The sequence below is a fragment of the Balearica regulorum genome, chromosome 2, assembly GCF_011004875.1.
Source record: "Balearica regulorum gibbericeps isolate bBalReg1 chromosome 2, bBalReg1.pri, whole genome shotgun sequence".
Lineage (NCBI taxonomy): Eukaryota > Metazoa > Chordata > Aves > Gruiformes > Gruidae > Balearica > Balearica regulorum.
In genome coordinates, this window is record NC_046185.1 from 36,251,727 (window position 1) to 36,271,041 (window position 19,315).

The window sequence follows — 19,315 nt, forward strand, 5'->3', positions numbered from 1 at the left end:
CCTGGTTTGATGAGACAAGCTGGGGAGTTTTCCACTGCTGCTGGGTGGAAGGGGATGCAAGCTGGTGCTACCCCTCTTTGTCCAGATGACTTTGGCTTTAAGTCTGGCAGTCCTGGAGTTCAGACTCTGGCCAAAAGCAGAGGATATTATTTCCCACTTATGAAAGGTCCCACCCGCTTTGTCGTTCTGCTTCTGTCTTCATGTCTCAGTCTTGCATCTTGTACACCTAAATGGCAGAGTGCGCTTGACTTCTCCATGGTGGTCTCTATTCACTTGAAGCCCTCTGTGTTCCCAGAAGGTAGCTGAAGACAACCTTCTTTGCCATTCATGGGTGGGTCTGTGACACTTTGTGGTCATTTTGTCTGGCTTTGGTTAAAGAGTACGGATATTTTACATGGATGCCATGCAAACTATTACACGTGCGTAGGGGAGTTGCCATGGTCAGATTCCTAACTGAGGATTTAAGAAGGGGAAAAAAAAGGGTAATAGGCCATAAGACCTCTAAAAGGATTGTTTCTGGATATATGCTGCCTCCATTTGGACAGGAGAGATACAATCATTCAGTATAAACTGACAAGTGAGTGTGAAGGGGTAAGAACATTAGTTTGACTTAGATATTCTCATCTCCTAACTCCAGTGAATGAGACTATTTTAACCCATGACTATACTTCTCAGATGAATATCCAGGTGAAATCTTGATTAGCAGCCACAAATTCTATCAAAACGTGTCTCCACCCAGATGGTTTTGAATTTTCTTTCTGATTTTGTACTGTAGCGGTGATGCCGTTTCTTTGTAATTTTAAGTTTTTTACTGCCAGATAAGCAGGTTACAATGACATTATGGATCTTTCAGTTGTAATGCATAACATGAGAGGAAGATGAGGGTTGTGGGGGAACTGTGCATGCAGTGAAAGCTAGGTGTTAGCCACAGACAGAAGAATACTGCAGAAGTTTTGAAGCCTTCTAACATCAGAGGAGAGGAGAGCAGGAAACAGTCTGGGCTTGAACTAGAATGTGCTGCTTAAAGCAGGGACTTTCTTTGAAAACTGAACATAAATTTAGGCTGGAAATCACCTCATAGTAATTACCTTCTGGTAATTTCCAGACAAATGAGATTCAGGAAGAGTCCTCTGCTTTGAGAAACAGGAGCAAGTAAGTTTATCAAGCTTCATGGTCAGGAGCTGATGATTTGATAGTCTGTGATAAACAGAGGGAATAATTACTAGTATAATTGAGTAACCTGTTTATATGTAATCTGTAACCTTTAGTAAGCTGTTTATAATTGCAAGACTTTTCAGTGCAAACAGTTGAGAGTTTGAATAAAATAATGTAAAATATCATCAGCTTAGAGATTTAAGGTAGAATTTTTGTCCCGTTGTTAGTGACAATTATCTTTGAGCTTTAAGGTGAGCTTTGGGCTTCTAGTGGATACAGACAGAGGATGGTATCAATAATAATGCATACATGAAATACTTAATCAAAATATCTACCTGGTGCTTAGCTGCTAATATTATTTGAACATGTCACCTTGAGACAAAGCAAAGCAGAGCTAGAGATTGTATGTATGTCTATAAACAAACAGCCTCGATTACTTTGTTGAGACTCTTTGTGCCCTGTGCACATTGAAAGCTGTCATCCAGGAACAATTTCATTTTGCCCACTTATTCATGTGATACAAAGACTGTAACATTATAGTATTAATTCAGTCTTAAAACTGCAAAATTAAAACTGATTTAATTACTCAGCCATGTTTACAATGTTTCTGTTCTGGTTTAATGTATATGGCGTAGCTGTTAACAAAGACTATTTCAGTAGAGCCAGCCTTATACGTATTTTCGATAATCAAAGTAATTTTAAAAAGATATTTAAAACCCTTACTTTTGCATGCTTGAAGGTGCAATCTTTGTGATGTATTCATATGACTTTTGAGTTAGGAATGGCCAAACGTTAGGTCTATAAATCCATATTTAAAACAACCAGCATCTCATTCCTCATAGCACTTTTTACGGCTATACACACCAGTGACTGCATGACAAGCTGTTAACTCAGAAAGGTGTTACTTGGCCAATGAACCACATGAACTTGTGAGTTCTTGTCTGATGTTCTCTCAGTGGAGTTCAGAAACAGCCATATAGTCATTATTAACCACCTTTTGTAATATTGCTGACAAAACATTGCACGTTGCACTTGCAATCTCTGAGTGTCTTAAGAAGAAATATCTTGACAATTGATATAATGTTAGATCAGCAGTTATGCTATCTCACAATTTTTGTGCTTTTTTTCTCAAAACTACCATGTGTGTTATTATCTGCTACTCCTATTTTTTCTATTATTCTGTTGTGTTGTTTTCTTACACAGTTTCTTTTTAAATCTTGTTTTTAGAATTTCATAAACACAAGAAAAGAAAAATAAGGAGGAAAAATGTCTCTCTGTTGACATAGCCTCTTAAGCTCCTTGGTATATAAACCAAATCTATATCAATAATTCTAAATAACTGTTGAACTTTTTCCAGCGGATTAGATTTCTTTTTGCAGCAGATTAGATTTCTTCTTGAACTTCTTGTTGATAATCTCGTTTATTACATGAATGATTTTGCCGGCACTAAAACTTAGTAGCATATTACTAAATCAGAGTCTGTCTCTCTAATGCAAGTCTGATAATTCTGCACCTCTGTAAAGGTCTGCTTTGATAAAGGAGCAGCAGAAATGGGAACTCTTGTTTCGCTTTCTGCGGTCTCTGCCATGACAGTACGCTGTTGGCAGTTACTGGCAAGCTTGCAACGTGTTCTCTGTAGATGTGTCAATATTCCCACTCATTGCCCAGTGTCATCCTGTGAAAACTTAGAACACGTTGCAGAAATGTTAATTGTAGTGGAAAATATGGAGAGCTGAAATCCAGAGCATGCTTACGGAGCAGGCGGCAGGGTCAGATCTGTGCCCGTCCAAAGCTTTGCTTCCTTGGACAGCTCCTTATATCTCTCATGATAGACATGGATTACTGATGCGCTACTGTGATAGACTGGCAGACTTGTAACCTTAGGAAATCCCTTTGCAGCTGTCTTTCCCCATGGTTCTGGGGGGAAATACGCTCCGTTGTAGGTCATTTGCCTTGGGCAAATGAGAGACCTTCCTTTGCAGTGAGATTCCATGTGCTAAATATTTCCAATGGGTAAAACCATGGCTGTTCGTCTCAGTTTATTTCTTTGTATAGCAAGCTTTCGTCCTCTTGAAATACATTTAGGATCAGATAGAAGGAAATATGTAGTCGTTTTCTGGCATTTTGATTAAAATGCTTGGGGAACGGAGGGCTTTTCAGTTCCTATCCATCTTTATTAAATTCCCAACTAGCTGCGGAGCAAAGGTCTGTTAAGGTCATGGTTGTTCCTAAAGACGGCGTGATAAGGCTTTTTTATTATCACCCTACTAATGGATATCCAGATCAGGATTAATGCGAACAGCCTTTCTTATCCTGTTTTTCGTATATTCAGGAAATATAACAGCTGAGAGAGAAGACATAAGGAACAGTTGTTATGAAAAATTTGTGAGCACCTCAGTCAGCAACTAGAAGCTTCATTTCCATGAAGAAGGCACTGCATTGTATTTCGTATATGTTATCCTCTATCTTCTAAAGTAGTATGTCTACTAAACAGCATTCGGTTATAAACATTGTTGCACTGAAGTATTGCTTGTGAGTCATAGGGACAGAAATTCCACGTTGATAAGTTTTTTTCCAAAATAGCGTCTTGAACAAGGATCTGAGATCCAGATAGGTGCAAAGGCACATGAAGTAGGCTTTTAAACCGATGGCAAATGAGACATTTACATCTACTTAGAAAGAAATTATCCTAAAAATCTTTATCTAGAGCAAATGATGCTATTGGTCTCTACATTGTGTGAGGAGGCTCAGCGTAGTCCTTGGACTGCTAGTTGTGGTGATCCTAACAATGATATTTTATTTTATAAGGAATACAGAAGAATTGTTTCTCCGGTAGAGAAGAGGGGAAGAGTTTGGAGAAAGCATGTACTGAAATCTTCCACCCTTTACCCCAAGTCAGGTTGATCTGTCTCATCTTCCTCTCTTTTCCTCCCCACAGCTGTCAGCTGTAGAGAAAAGCATCTGTCATAGATATTTCCAAAAGTATAATTGCATTATGAAAATTAGTTTCAAAAGATTTGAAGATTTTTGGGAAAGCTGGAGTAATCTAGGAGGGAAGTATTAGTCTGACTGTAAAATGTACCTGTGATAAACTTCTGGGAAAAAACAGAAGATAATGTTGATGCTATAAACCTTGGTATCTAGATTAACAAACTGTGTAGAACTTGCTGTAAAAATCTGGTAGTTTCTGGAAAATTACTTGGGATAGACACTTTGCAACAAATATTTTGTTGCATCTGTGTATTAGACTTTCAGTACTTAGTTATGAAATGAAGTTGAATATGTTATATGCTGTGTTTTTAAGAAATACGTTTGTATTAGAGTTGTAGTTCAGTTCCTGAGTGCACTCTTGAAGTGAACCTTTTGGCCATCCTTTCTTACAACATGTTAATTCACCTTGTGGAGTGTCTTGGAGTTCACTTCTTTCAAAAAAGGAGCTCTGCAGAAGTGCAGCTGATGTTCTCCAGCTGCTGATGGGTGCTCACTCCTTGGAACAAGACTAAACCTAGCGTGAATAAGCCCCTCAAAAAATGCCTAAACTGTGGATACTGGACCCTCTGCACCAACCATTTCACTCCATGAGACTTTTCTTACTGGTCTGCGCTGCTTGTTAATGCAGACGTAGCAGAGTTTTGTGTGGAGCTAGTATTGATCTCCTGAGTTAGCATGTGCAGACAAAGCATCCTGCACAACAATTGAAAGAAAATAGTGAGCTGTTAGTAAAATCTTGAGCGATTGCATGTAAATCTCTTGAATTGAATCTCAAGTGAAGGAAATAGTGAGGCATGTGGAAATAAGAATTTGGATTGGCAAGGAAAGGTCCTTTGTCAAAAGGGGAAAGCGCCTGTTCCTCACCCTTTGCAAACCTGGCACGTAAAAGGTTTCTGTTAGTGATGGTTGCAATTCCTGAACACATATGTATAGGCACGCATACATGCACACCTATGTCAGGATGACTCTAAGGCTTTACAAGTCAAATAGGGTGCACTTTGCCTTGGTCTTCTTGGAGTCACTTTCTGCAGTGGTAAGGAATTGCCTTGCTGAAAGGTCAGGTATGCACCAGGGCTGGTGCGTGGGAAGCGGTGACTGTGTGTGTCAACAACAGTGAAAGCAGTGGGATGTTGATAGTAAGATCTGCTCTGTTGTTTTCTGAAGTGTCATCCTCAGTTGCTTTTGGTGTGCTGTAACTCTAAAAGCTAGGTATGTAAAAATGGATTTGAGAGATTGCCATGCTGATCTGATAACTCCCTGGGGGTAGGTACTGTGCCTGTTGCATCCATGCCAGGTCAGCCCCATCCTTGCCCCGTGGATCGGAATACTGTTACTGAGATTACTCTGGAGTATCAGAAAGGGAAATTTGTTTATTTACTTGAGGCTTTGTTAAAAGTCATTAATTAATAATTAATTATGATGCAGCATGAGCCAGGAGAGAATCTCTCTTACTGTCATTCTTTTTCACTCTCTGATGGACATGTTGGGTCGTGGGTACAGAGGGAATAAAATGTAAAAGCATTCTTTGAAGTATCTGGTGAGGACTGTGTCCCCTTTATTTATTCAGGGTCATCGAGTATAAAGTTGGTTTTCATTTTGAGAAGAGAAATCCACCCTGAGGAAAGTGTTTTACTTCATCACAAATGCTCATTTTTCCTCTAAAAAGTTATTTAGGTGGAAAAAATAATTGAATAGCTCGCAGAGAAACCCATTTAAAAATTATTTCCTTTTTTGTCTTGTTCAAATTGCTGTCTTTCAAGCTTGCAAATGTCTGTGTGACCTGATCTAAATGTGGACCCTTATTGTTGGGTCTGCAGGATTAAGAGGAATCAGGACAGGTGCAGAGGATTGCATGGGGACTTCTGGTTTGTTACAGTGGCTCTTTTTCCTTGGGGACAGAAATAACCCTCTCGATCATTTTATATGTATGTGTAAATCATAGCTGCCAGTACTTTGCATTGTTTGTATACACAAATACATAAAATGCAAAATATCGATAGCCATGATTTAAAACATTTTTGGCAGATTTTTGTTTTATTGAATTTGTGGCTGCAGTGAGTGTGTGTGCATGCGTGTGCAAGAATATTAGGTGCATATAGAATATATTTTATTTATATTTCTATAGTTAAAACAGAACCAATGAGCAGCAGTGAGATTGCTACTACTACTACCACAGACGGGTCTTTAGACAATTTCTCAGGATCAGGTAAGGAATAAACAAAGGTTTTAAGCTCAGCATTTTTTCATTTGCTATTTTCTTATCCCATGTGGTCTAAACCTGTGCACAGCTGTTAAAAAGTCTTGTGCACTTTGCAGCTTATGCCTATTTTTGTTCATCTTACTCAGACAGTGTAAGTCAATAGGAGTTTTCCCCGAGTAAGGAGCATTACAGCATCAGGCTTATTGATGTCCATTGGCGTCTTCGGTGGGAGTCTCACTAGGGAGTACTCTGGCCCAGAGTAATTACTCTTGTTTTCTGTGAGTAAACTTACCTGCCTCTGTGATTAGTGTGGTCACTGAGGTCTTCCTCATTTGTTGTAATTTATTATTATCAAGGTATTCATTCTTTTGTCAGGCTTTTTTTCTTCCTGGAAGCCAAACACATCTTAGCTGCTAATATACAGGAGACAAACACTGTAAGAAAATCCTAAGATGTTTGCACAGTTTTGCATACCTATGGATAACTGTGGTATTTCAAGCACATCGTTTTTATGGTGCAAATCAAATAGAAGAAGGAACTAATACTACGTTGTGTGATTATATTTCCAGAGTAGCAAAATTTGACATCTTGCAACCAGTCAGGCTCCAAGTAGGCAACTCTTTTCTGGTCTTGTCACAGCCTCCATTTTCTGCGTATGCTGTTGAGTATGAAAGCATCAAAAAAAAATATAATGGTTTCTTTTTTTTAAAGTATTTTAAATCTTTGAAAGAAGAAAAGGTAGTGTGTTTCATAGCAGCTATGTACATCTGTGGTGATCTGACTATAGGTCGGACCGTAACATTTGATGTATCTGCAGCCTCACAGGCCACAGAAAAGAAAACTATCAGGTGTGGAACGCACGGAAAGAGATTCCCTGCTTCCCGCCACGCTTCACGAGTGCTCCCGGAGTGTAAAGATGATGGATTTTCCCTGTAGTTGGCCAGGAAAGGGGTAGCTGGCGAAGGGTAATTATCCGTGCCTTGTTTATTTCCAAGTACTTAGCAATAGGGCCTGTTGTTTCTCTGGCTGTCTGATTTTACAGTAGTCTCATAACCTGCTGCTGACCCCTTCCTGGCAAAGGCTTCAAAACCCACCTTGGGGCCTAGAGAAGAAATGGCACCCAAATGGTAACCAGAGAGGGAAGGGCTCCTGAAAATAACCCCCGGAGGAGAGCACACCGGCGCATCCGCCACGCTCTCGGCAGCACCCAAAAATACCCAAAGAAATTGGGATTGGTTAGCATAGAGCTTGGTGTCCGCAGCGGGTGGGGAGAAGCTCGCTGTTTAGCCTTAGGTGTTTCACTAAGAAAATTTGCACATTGGTTGTGACATCTTTATGCAATACTGAGTGTTTTGAAGGTCTGAAAGCATTTTAGAAAGCAGATAAGATGGGGGAAAAGAGAAGGAAGTGTAATATGGTAATACATTGTCTGCATTATGGAATTATTTAAAAAAAGAAAAAAGGCACGTGCTCTGAAGCTGGCCATATGTTTTCAATCGAGGCATGCATAAAGCTCCTTCATAAAATGTAGGTCTTAAAAATTCTAAAAGTTAATAAAATGTTGCACTTCAGATACAATAATCCTTTGAAAATATGAAGGGAAATGTTTCCATTAGGAAATAGATTGTTTGCACTGAAAATGTTGTCTGTGTGCGAGCAAAGAATAAACTATTGCTCAGGAGCTCTACAAAGGGGCAATTTAGTATTTGAAATCTGTAATCAAGATTTTAATGTTAAACGTTCTTGTATAGTTCCTGATAAAATATTATTTTCTATCATCTAAGGTATCAATGATATTTGAATTTAATTAAAATCTTGTTAATACTCTGAAATTCTATTAGGAAAAATAATATTTATCTTTGGTGTGTGTATTTACACTTCTGTGTGCTTTCTTTTCTCCTTGGTGCAGCAATTGGAAGCAGTGGTTTCAGCCCAAGACAAACACACCAGTTCTCCCCACCACAGATTTACCCTTCCAAGTATGATATCTTTTAAAAATAATAATAGTAGTAGTAATAATAATAACTGAAATAGGCAGATTTTAACCTCATTTAAAATAATAATTGGGTCCATCTGTTAAATCATAATTTAAACCGCAGCAGCTTCTAGGGAAAAAATATATTTTTTTAAAATGCTAAGAATGTACTTGAAAAATATTTGGAAAGTTCTTATTTTACTTATTCTTTTATTATTGATTTCTTGTTATTGTTTTGTCTTTGTCTTACAGTTTCTGTTGTCTAGCACAGCCTATGATTATGTGATAATGAAGCAGCAGGAATATAATAATGCTAAAAATAAGTACACGCATGTCTGTCTAATGCAGTGTCTGTCCTATTTTCTGTCATTTGTAATCAATAGCAGACCATACCCACATATTCTTCCTACCCCCTCTTCACAAACGATGGCTGCATATGGGCAGACACAGTTTACAACAGGGATGCAACAAGCTACAGCTTATGCCACCTACCCGCAGCCCGGCCAACCCTATGGAATCCCTTCGTATGGTAAGAAATCCCATCCGTGTTATTTTATTCTAGAGGTAAATATTTTTTAGAACAAGATTACGTGACCCTTGCTTGGGTGCTTAGTGGGACAGCTGTGCTTTTGAGCATTTCTTGGGGAAGACTGGTAATTTCCCCATTGGAGTGAGTGATGCTTAATTTATGTATTAAAGAGCTAAGCAGCTACTCAAGAGGATGACTCTGTTTTGGGATTGAGGACAGAGATTCATTATGTTTTTTATTGGTGATATAAAAAAAAACCCAACCCAGCACTGAAATGGGAAAAGAGATCTAGGGACTTCCATTACACAGACACAGCTCCTGGTGACTTGCCGAGAAGCTCTGCTCTCCAGCAATGCAGCAGGGTAGGTCAGTACGTAAAGGTCTGAATTTCAGCTGATCCAGATTACTGGAACCCAAGTGAATCAGTGAAGCTGCACTGATTTTCAGCAGGTGAAGAACAGATTCAAAATGACCCCCGCCAAAAACAAAATCTTGTTTTCAATGTTTTAAAACTCCCTGGAGGTGAAAATTGAGGTAAATTGCCACGAAAGCTCTGTCTGTGTGATGAAGGAGATAGTACTAAGTAGCAAATATTTTAAAAAAAAATTTAATTTAAAAACAAGCTGCTGTGGGTGAGACCATTTTGCTGCCAGACTGTCTGCTGGCAGACCACATAGCAGTTCAGCAGCAAGGATACATTATTAGAAAATAGGTCTTATATTCCTCTGGGGTAATATACTGAAAATATACAATCCACATACTTGTAGCAGTATATTTTGTAAAGATACATTCAGGTAATGTAAGTTTTATACCAAAAGGACAGAACTCACAGTACAAGCTGTGCCCTTATAAATCAGTAAAACATTTAAGTGCGAAACTGGTGAATTTTTCATCCTGAAATCTGCAAGCTGAAATCCACTGGGTCTCAAGCATATTCTACAGCAGATTACTCTGGGCAACAGGTACAAGAAACAGATTATTATTTCTCTTTTCTTTAAGAAAATGTGTTTTATTAATATATCATCAATAATTATGATCCAAGGAGGCATTCTTCCTGTGGCTACAGCCTTGATTACTTACCACCAAAAATATGGTTATAAACCTGAATTGCATGTTTCAGTTTCAGTTCTACATATTTTAAACTTACACAAACAAAATACTTCAAGGATATTTCAGCTACATTTTCAAGTCTACGGAGATGGGGATTCTTCCCCCTCCCACAAGCTCATGTTGCTGGTGAGAGCTTGCCTGCTATTTCCAGCTGGATCAGGTGGTGTGATAACAGATGAACCCTCTCCCCACCGTGCTCTTCTTGACCCGTTTCTCCTGTGGACACCTCGTATTCATACTTGGCTGGCAGCGGTGGCTTGGGCAGCCCAAACAGTGACTTTTTTGTTTTTTGCTTGGTTCCTCTGAGTGAAATCCTGACCTCACTGAAGTCAACTTATAAAACTCCCACTGACTTCAGCAAGGCCTTGATTTCACTACTTGCGTTTAGCTGTCTCGCTGTCGTCGGAGCTATAATTGAGAGTTGCTTTACTTGGCAACTGCTCGCTGGGGGTTAACATGCCTGCCTGCTCTTTTGTTTTGGTTTTTTTTTTGCCCAGTCCATCCCCCGTGCCTGGGACTTCGGATAATTTTGCCTAACGTTTTTCATCGCAGAGCTGCTTTTGGCCACCAAACCCCTCAGCTCCTGATCCAAGTGGATTTAATGTGTTTTATTCTTTTCAGACAGTGCCTCATGCCTGGGACTAAGGTAGTCCTCACCAATGTACTTTATAGCAGTAATATTTAAAAGCAAATAACCATTAAAAAGCTGTGGGACCTAACACCATATATATTTTTGCATATTTAAGGCACATCATATAATCCTTACTCCCAAAATAAATTACATGGGAAACACTGGGACACTCATTTGCAACAGGCAAGAACTGAAGCCTTGCTTAGAGCCTAAATTCTCCTCTTGGGTCTGCAGCTTAGACCCCATGTACTGCCTGCCTTGCCTTTCCCTCATCCAGGCAGAGAGCTTCCAGCAGGTATAAAGAGCACACTAATGGCACATGTGAAAGGAAAAAGTGAGTTGGAGTGGGGGGGCTTCTTTCTTTTTGTTTCTTTACTCTGGGACTTGGGGGAAAAGTATTCGTGAATTCACCTATCAACCTCCCTCAAGTTTTCTCCCTAGGACAGAGTTTGGGAAGGTGCTGTCTTGAATGCACCTCTACCCTCTTCATTTTTGCACTCCCCCACCTCCACCGTGCCACAGCCATGCAGGCAGGAAGGGGGGTGGAGGGGAATGCCACTGACAGCTGCCTCCCAGGGGCTCCTGGCTTTGGTTCATCTGCAAAGCCCCTGAGGAGGCTGGAGAATTTCCTGAAGCTCCCTCCTCCTGCCTGTTCCGTACCAGCATCTAGCAAAGGCTTCACTTCCCAACTTCTTTTCTTTCCAGATACTGGCCGTCCCTTTATGTTTTTTCACTGTCCCTTCCCGCTTCCTTGCATATGTTAGACTTGCGAGAAGGAGAAGGGACCATCAAGGTTTGATGAGTGAAGGCCTTCTGGATGAGAGCAGGTGGGAAGAGTAAGTCCCAGGAGATGAAAGACTCTTCATAGCATGGAGGTTTGCAAAAGGGCACGTTATTGCTAAGTTGTCTTCACTCAAGTGGCATCCTCCTGCCTCTGCCTTTGATCGTCTCCTCTCGTTTCGTCTGAGGTGGAGACTTGAATCAGGCTGTTAAAGCTGGACTAGAAATTCAATGCTTGATTTAGTTAAACTTTCTCAAAGCAATATTTAATCAGCATTTCAGAAATCCTTAAACAGTCAACAGAGATTGTTGATACCAAAACATCCATAGTAGGAGTTTCCTCTTGGAAACAAGGTGTCACATTCATCATTGGGATTGTTTAATTGTACATGAAACAGAAGAAGCAGGTAAGCATCAGGGAAAAACAAGCAAACAGGGTTACTCTGGCAGTTAGCAGGTCTGGCAGAAGGAATTAAGGGTAATTAATGACAGCAGTTGAAAAATAATTATTTAAATGGCAGAAGAAAATGTGCTGCCATTTGTATATAGGGAGATACTGAAGTTTTGCAAACACAGTAACTTCTCAGCCCTCTCCTACCTTCAAACGTTGTTGAATATTATTTAAAAAAAAAAAACCTACCAAAACCCAACCAGGAAATGGACTTAGATTAACAGTCATTTTCTAAGGAATGTTACTAATTCACACTTAGTTAATTCAGTTCAAATAACAGTGGTTTCTGAACAATGAGGTATCACTGAATGCCACAGTGAAACCTAAGAGTGTTGTATTACTTTTCCATTGCTTTGGCTATAATTATTTTTAAATGGTAGTTCATGTTGGGACAACCTTATAATTAAAACTAAGAGACAGAGGCTGAATTGTGTGCGTTTCCTCAGTGTTTCATTTGCTGATATTTGCTTGCTTGTTGCCTTACAAATTGGGGGAAGGATCACTGAAGTTGGGAGGCAAGTCATTCATTTAATTGGACTTTGGATTATTTTATTACTAAATTTGGAAACGAGAGTGTAATGTGATGTGTAATGGATTTCCCTGTCAGTGGAGATTAATGACTTTGCTATGTTTTTTCCTGGTTTGGGAGATTGCTTCAGGAATAGTTCCTGTCTATTAGGTGTTTATTTGTTAAAAGACTGCCTCCTATAGTGTTTAATTAGCTTTGAAAATCATCATTACACTTAATGCTGTTAGTTCCCTTTATTCACATCTAATTCCTTAGAAAGCCATTGCACTTGGAGCCGTGTAATTTTCATGCAGGAATATTATACAATGCAAATCTCAGTTATGTCATTAATGGGTGGATGGCAGGAGAGCTTGGCTACGCTGCGCTTCATTAAAATCATATAAAGTTGCTAATCTACCTCTGTGAAATGTCATGAATATATGGAAAAGTTAGCCTCTGGCAGGAAAGGAAAAAAGGAATAATGCAACTTCCTGTTCATGTATAAATTTCTTTTGCAGTTATTGGAAACACAGTTTTGAATTTAACCTCTCCCTGGTGAACTTCAGTTTTATGTGTGCTTTTAGACTGCTCTGTTTGTGCATGCTCTTGGTATTCGTTCTCTCATGCATACAATAGTAGGTATATGTTAAAAGTGCTGTTAATTAAGTGGTTTTATTTTCCATCCCTGTTTGAATATGAACAAATAGATTTGCTGTCACTAACTGATTTAGGTGCATTGTGGGCAGGCATCAAGACAGAAGGTGGATTGGCACAGTCACAGTCACCCGGACAGACAGGATTTCTAAGCTACGGTGCCAGCTTTAGCACACCTCAACCTGGACAGGCTCCCTATAGCTACCAGATGCAAGGTCTGTATAAACAGATATTACCATTAATTAGATACAGTTAATGCTGTGGGGTTCTTTTTCCCCCTTATTTCTTTACATTCCTAGGATAAAAATGAATGTTTACTTGAGCACTTACCTCTGATGTTATTGCAGTTGGAGCTGAAATGATGATTGCCTTTGCTGAGAGCAGTAACAGGCCAGCTCTCAGCAGTTTGGAAGATCCCTCACTTAGTGACTTCATTAATTTTTAAATAGTGAAGTGTTGTAGTGTTAGTACAGTAAAAATGTATCTCTGAATAGCAATAGTTTAACAAATAATGAATGTGATAAGACGAGTCCTGGAAAACATGTCAGGATTATGAATTTAGGAAGTGCCAAATATAATTTGACACCTGAGTGTGTTCGGGGAGGGAAAAGAAGATAAAAATACCTACTGCAGCTGTGGAGGTAGCTAAGTTATGATTGAAGTCTGTTTCTTTGAAGTCTATTTAAAAGCTGTTAGTCTTTGTATGTGCGGGCTATTATTATCAATTATATTTTGTAGCCTTACTTGCCTGTTTAGTGTACTTCTTATCTTTCCGCCTTGTTCTCCTGATTCCTTTTTCCCCTTCTATATCGGGAAGTCGCTGGGTGTGCCTGATTCTGGATTTTCACCACTTTAAGAGATATTTTAAAAAATCTTTGTTTACTATAAATAGCTAATTTTGAATATCTGCTGCAGGACCTTTCACCTCTGAATTTGATAGTTGAAATCAGGTGTGTTGCAGATTTTAGAATTGTTGAAATAAGTGATCATTTCCAGAACTGGACCACATTTTTTTAAAAAGTTTAGCATGTCTCTTTTTTATTGTCATGCTCCATTTAAACTGTGCACTATCATGCAAACGCTCCATGAAATATGTTGTGGCAGAACTGCTTTCAGAGACTAAGTGAATGAGTTTTTGCTTTTGTTCTATGGCTTTAAGGGTATGTTTCTCCAGTCCTTTGCTCAGACACAAGAGAGACCTTTTTTAAAAAAAAAAAAAAAATCCTCTTTTGAACTGTGTGTTGAGTAGCTCAGGGCAGAAGCGACCATCTGACATCTGAAGTATTGCTTGCTTGCAGTGTGCTCTGACAAGTAAGCGGAAGATAGAACGAGTAGTATGCAAACTTTCGTCTACATGCTGAATAGTGGTGAACTTCTACTCACCTGAGTAAATGTAACCATAACCAGGTTATTGGTTTTGCTTTTTGCAGATAGCCACACTAAAAAAAAACAAACACACATACCCACCCCCCCCAAAAACCCCCATACCTCTCTGTAGGAGACAGCTCAGAGTGCTTGCCAGCAGGAGCTATGAGGAACTCCTGGATCAACATTCCAGGTTTTAAGGAACTGATAATTCATGGTCGCGAGGAAATAGAGTTATTGAAAAATCATGTCTGTGTTGCCTATAATTTCTATTGCAGTAGTGCCTTTGTGCCACAGTCATGTATCGGGATCCTGTTGTGCTAACTTATACAGCCAAGTGAAAATATAGTCCCTATAGAAGTTGGAGGCTAAAATAAAACACACGGGCTAGGAATGTCTAATATAACAATAAAGGTGGCACTGTTTAGGCATAATAAACAGTTGTCACCCCATGTTGGTTATCTAACAGCTCTAAAGGTGGATTTTTTTGTAAGATAGAGAGCAGAGGGATGTCAATAAAGAGAGATTTTAGGGAGGATAATGAAGTAGTTTTGCAGATGTCTATGGGAAACTCATTCGATGGAGGGAGGAAAGGGGGAGCAGCATGGGATAACGTGAGAGAGTGCTTGTTGGAAAATTTTAAGAGTAAGCAGTGAATTCTGACATTAGTAGAGCAAACCTAGGACTTAGTCAATGGACTACATAGAGGTCTGTCATAAAGGATACTGCTTTGTTTTCTGTGATATGCAAAATGTATATAAGATCAGAATTGTCAAAGTCGTGAAAGGGTGGTAGTTGTCAAGAGGTGGAACAGTAAGATCTTGGAAAGCATTTCGGCTGGACACATCGAAAGGCAAGGATCTAAAAATACTTTGCAAAAGAGATATGTTAAAGATGACCCAGTTGTGAAGCTCTAACGAGAGGTGGGTCAGAGGCAGTGATTTCATGATAGTATTGTCTGCAGGGCTGCGGGAGGAGGTGTCTGAGCCTGGGTTCTGCTCCAGCTGTGCCATGCTTGGGCTGAGAGCTGCCCACCCGTGGAAGGCAGCAGATTGCTGAGGGTCTGACTTGGGTGGAAGAGCCACAGGTCAGAGTAGAAGAGTCGGGGGTCCCCGTGGTGTGTATGTCATTTCTGTTGTGTTCATGAACAGCATGGCGTGTGGATGAGGGAAGGACTGGTCTCCTACAGAAACCTTATGGACCATAAGAATGGAAGTAAGGAGAGTATTTCAAATGAAAATATTGGTGGAGTTGGTAGAAGCTAAGTAGAAAAGAATCACATTGGTGAACAGGTCTTTCCTGCAATTAAATGTTGACAGTATATATCTATATTATACATGAGAATATATGGGGTTTAATGTTTTCATTAGGCTAACTTTTGAATTTGAAACAACTTTAAATTGACTTAGTTGTTCCTTTTGATTGAACAGATGTTAAAAGTAAACCAGAACATTTGTTTCCCTTTCCTCATTTAATTTTGGAAGGAGAACCTATTCATAGTTTCAACTATTATTTAAGGACAAAATTGATTCTCTTGACAGAAGTCGGGGGTAGTGCTGCTGCTGTTCAGTTGTTTGTGCAGAAGCCTCCAGAGAGGGACATGAGTTTGTTCTCCCTTTCCCCTCTAGCAGTATACAGGCAGGCTGCAGCGTCAGCCTTGTCATAGCCTGCCATAGCCGTTCTTCATCTCCTGCGTGCGGCTGCTGAGCTGCTAAATGGAGATAATGGATCCCACAACCTACCAAGCGTTACATGACAGCGTCTTTGGGGCCCTGCTTCTTGCCTGCAGTAAAGGGGATTTCCTCGTGGCCTTTCAGTTGCTGTGCTTGTGCTCCCTGGTTGGGGTTACCTCGCACCTGAAAGCTTTGGAGTTATTCTGGTTCCTCTCCCTGGGGCGAATGTCTCCCTGCAACGTAAAGGCGCTGCCTCGCAATGCGTGTGCAGCCAATTAAACCCGGTGCTTTTCCTGACCCTGCTAAAATTACAGCGTGATTAGTCACCGAACAATAGCGGAGGGGGAGACTGCCAACTTTTGAAAATGATGAGAAAAATCGCTGCCTGTGACTCCTTGCTAAAGTTATTCTGGTAATTGGATTTTTGTTTGTTACAAATTTATCATCCCTACAATGGGGAGGGAGGAGGGGAGGGGGTGGGAAGAGGACCTAGGCGGTTCTGGCCCCCCCCCCACCCCCTTACTTTAATGAGTATGTTCCTGAAGCTGTTTTTCATGTAGGTTGCTTCATAGATGTTGAAAGACCACTTACATGACTAATGGCTGTGGGAATGGGCTGTTGTTCCTATATTGGCACCATTATAAGGATTGCTCAGTGAGAAGGGCAGGGGGAAACACCAAGGAAAGAGCTCCATTTGCAACTGTCTTTTGAGTATCCTTTTGGTTGAGATAAAAGCATGGCTTTTACCCTGCACCCAAGTATCCGACCGCTGGAAGGGTACTAGACCTGTGATGAGCACCAGCATTGTTTTAGTTACCAGGACTGTGATGTTTGAGAATATACTAACCAATTGGTTTGGGAATTCATCCATAAAAAAGTAAACGTTAAGGTATTCAGTTATTATTATACAGTATAAAAATATTGTGCTGGATGGCTAAGCAGTTGCTAGGACAACAAGGGGGAGTTTGCCAAGGATTTTTAAACACTGTAAGCAAACGGAAGAAACCTTGAGTTTAAATAGCCCATCTGGCCGTCTTGGGCTTTCCCAGGAGAGCTGCACTGAACTTCTGCCACATACATTGTACCCTGATGATAGACATAGCCCATGGCAAAGAGACTGAGCTAGGAAAGCAAATGGGCTTCTGTGGCTAATACACAGGGGACGACCGCATCCTGCGCCTCGCGGCAGCACGGGGGCGAGCCCCGCGCCTGGAGCCCGCGCCCTGGTCCCAGCAGGGTCCAACCATCTTCCGACGCTGACTGGGATTCCCAGCTTTAATGTGGGTCCTTGCTCTTTGCAAAATAGACCTTTGACCTGCAATTTACAGCTTTTATCACATTTTAAAGCTACGTAGCTGGCCAACTTGTGGCAGTAAATCTCACGCGCTTCGTAGAGATTCTTATTTTTGTGTTTGTTCAGCTAAGGCAGGAACAGCAGCTCTATGCTGTGCTGTGGTCGATTATTTAAAAAACAAATGGCAAAATTGGAGTATTTTAAAAACAACTTTAGGCCAGTAGTTCTGGGTGGCCCACGGAGCTGTTTCTGAGAAACCTGCTTCATGTTTGTTACGGTCTAGGAGACCCCTACCCCTCCTCCATAGGAACCAGCGCTGACCATGAGATGAAAGAGAGAGATCTGCGTGTTAGTATGTGTGTGTCTTTGTCTGAGAGGAAGAGATGCTGGCTGGCATGTAATTACTTTTCTCATTTGCTCTTGCAAATTATTTGCCAAACTTTCTGTGGAAAGATAATGCATTCCTCAAAAAAAGGTGGGTTTTTTGGTTTTGTTTTGTTTTTCTTCTCATATGGGCTTATATGGGACTATGAGAGTCCTTTTGTATCTTTTCAGAACGGTTCAAACCATGCACCTATAAAACTTGTGTTTGAATGTATTACTACATCACTCAGAAATAACTACAGAAATAAAGAGACACAGTGACTTACATTCTTCCTGCCAAAGCACTCTTAGAAATAAAATAGCATTTCAAAGTTTTGCAATTTAAAATATTTTTCAGCTGTATTTTGGCTCTGGGTTTTGTTATAATAAAAAATAACATCTGTTTTCCAATTTTAAATTAAATTTAAAACAACATGTTTTTCTCATTAGTACTGTTTATCTGTACTATCTGCTAAACTTGGATGTCAACTCTTCTGCTGAAGTAATCTGATTTTAGTTCACAGGATTAGTAGCATCTATCAACAACCACAGAGCTATTTCACTAATAGCAAATACAAGAGAAATGTTTACAGTCATTATCACACTTTAAGTTTAAGCTTCATCTTTTACTCCCACTGCTGTTGGACATACTTCACATCTACTTTGAGTTTTAACTTGTGCACATTTTCAGTAACTTTTGTAATCAAAGCATTTAAATATTTTTTCTTCTGACTTCTTATAGCTAGGATACCTGTTGATTTGGGGTTTTTTTGTTTAAAAAAAGTAAATAGCTCACAAATGCCCTTTAGGGATTGTACTAAGCATGCAGCCCTGCCTGCATTCCTCGCTGTTTGGAGTTGCAAGAAATGTCACTTTTCCCAATGAGTAACCGCTGCATAGGATTTGGTTAATTGAGTTGTGTCGGGTACATCAGAGGATCGGTGCCTCTGCACGCCTGGCTCCCTGTTGATTTCCGTCCCTCCTTGCCTCCTTGGCTCACCTGCAAGCTTTTGCTCCCAAGGTCTCGGTATATCTTTGCACTAAGGCAGGTTTCGGTGGCGAGGAAGGCTGTAAACAACCCACACGCTTTAATGCGAGCTCCTCGCTGGCTGGTGCTCTCCCGCTGGACAAGTTCAATAGGTTGCCTCATTACAGGCTTTCTGGTGGCTTATGTAGCTTCATCCCGTGCATCCATATGTCTCAGCTGGTGGCTGTGTCACTCCTGGGTTATAAACAGCGAGGGCAAAACAGCTGAAAGAGGGTTACTGCCCTTTTAGTGGAACAGCTTCTCAGGTTAGGTATTAAACGAGAGCCCCATCTGTCTGTTTCTGGTGGCTCGTGAGGAGAGGAGGAGGGAGGCGAAGGCAGTAATTCAGTCTGTGCACTAAATTCAATCTTGGGCCTCCCTTCTCAAAGAGGTACTATTCTCCCTTGTGTCGTGCCCGGTAGACTCAAAGAAAAGAAAAAGGTTTGCAGCCCAAGGCTGTCTGTGATCAACTGGTGAATCCTAATGGCTGAGCTGCTCGGAGCAGGGAGTTACCGCTTTTGCTGCTCCTTCGGGTGCTGAGGTTCAGAGAGGAGAGAGGACCCGGTTCTCGAAGGCAATTAGAGAAACAGAGCCAGTGGGTTTCAGTGA

At 40.4% G+C, this 19,315-nt stretch overlaps 1 protein-coding gene across 9 annotated transcripts in view; it reads left to right on the plus strand.

Annotated features, from left to right (window-relative positions):
• The window catches only part of EYA1 (EYA transcriptional coactivator and phosphatase 1), a 169,773-nt gene that overhangs the window by 90,633 nt on the left and 59,825 nt on the right, over window positions 1-19,315 (plus strand). For 6 of the 9 annotated variants that reach the window (XM_075743908.1, XM_075743899.1, XM_075743904.1 and 3 more), the window contains 4 exons: window positions 6,272-6,352; window positions 8,256-8,325; window positions 8,705-8,850; window positions 13,062-13,199. In XM_075743908.1, coding sequence (XP_075600023.1) covers window positions 6,272-6,352; window positions 8,256-8,325; window positions 8,705-8,850; window positions 13,062-13,199 — 435 coding nt within the window. The remainder of the gene's footprint in view (window positions 1-6,271; window positions 6,353-8,255; window positions 8,326-8,704; window positions 8,851-13,061; window positions 13,200-19,315) is intronic. The other 3 variants (XM_075743901.1, XM_075743900.1, XM_075743902.1) reach the window with 3 other exon arrangements.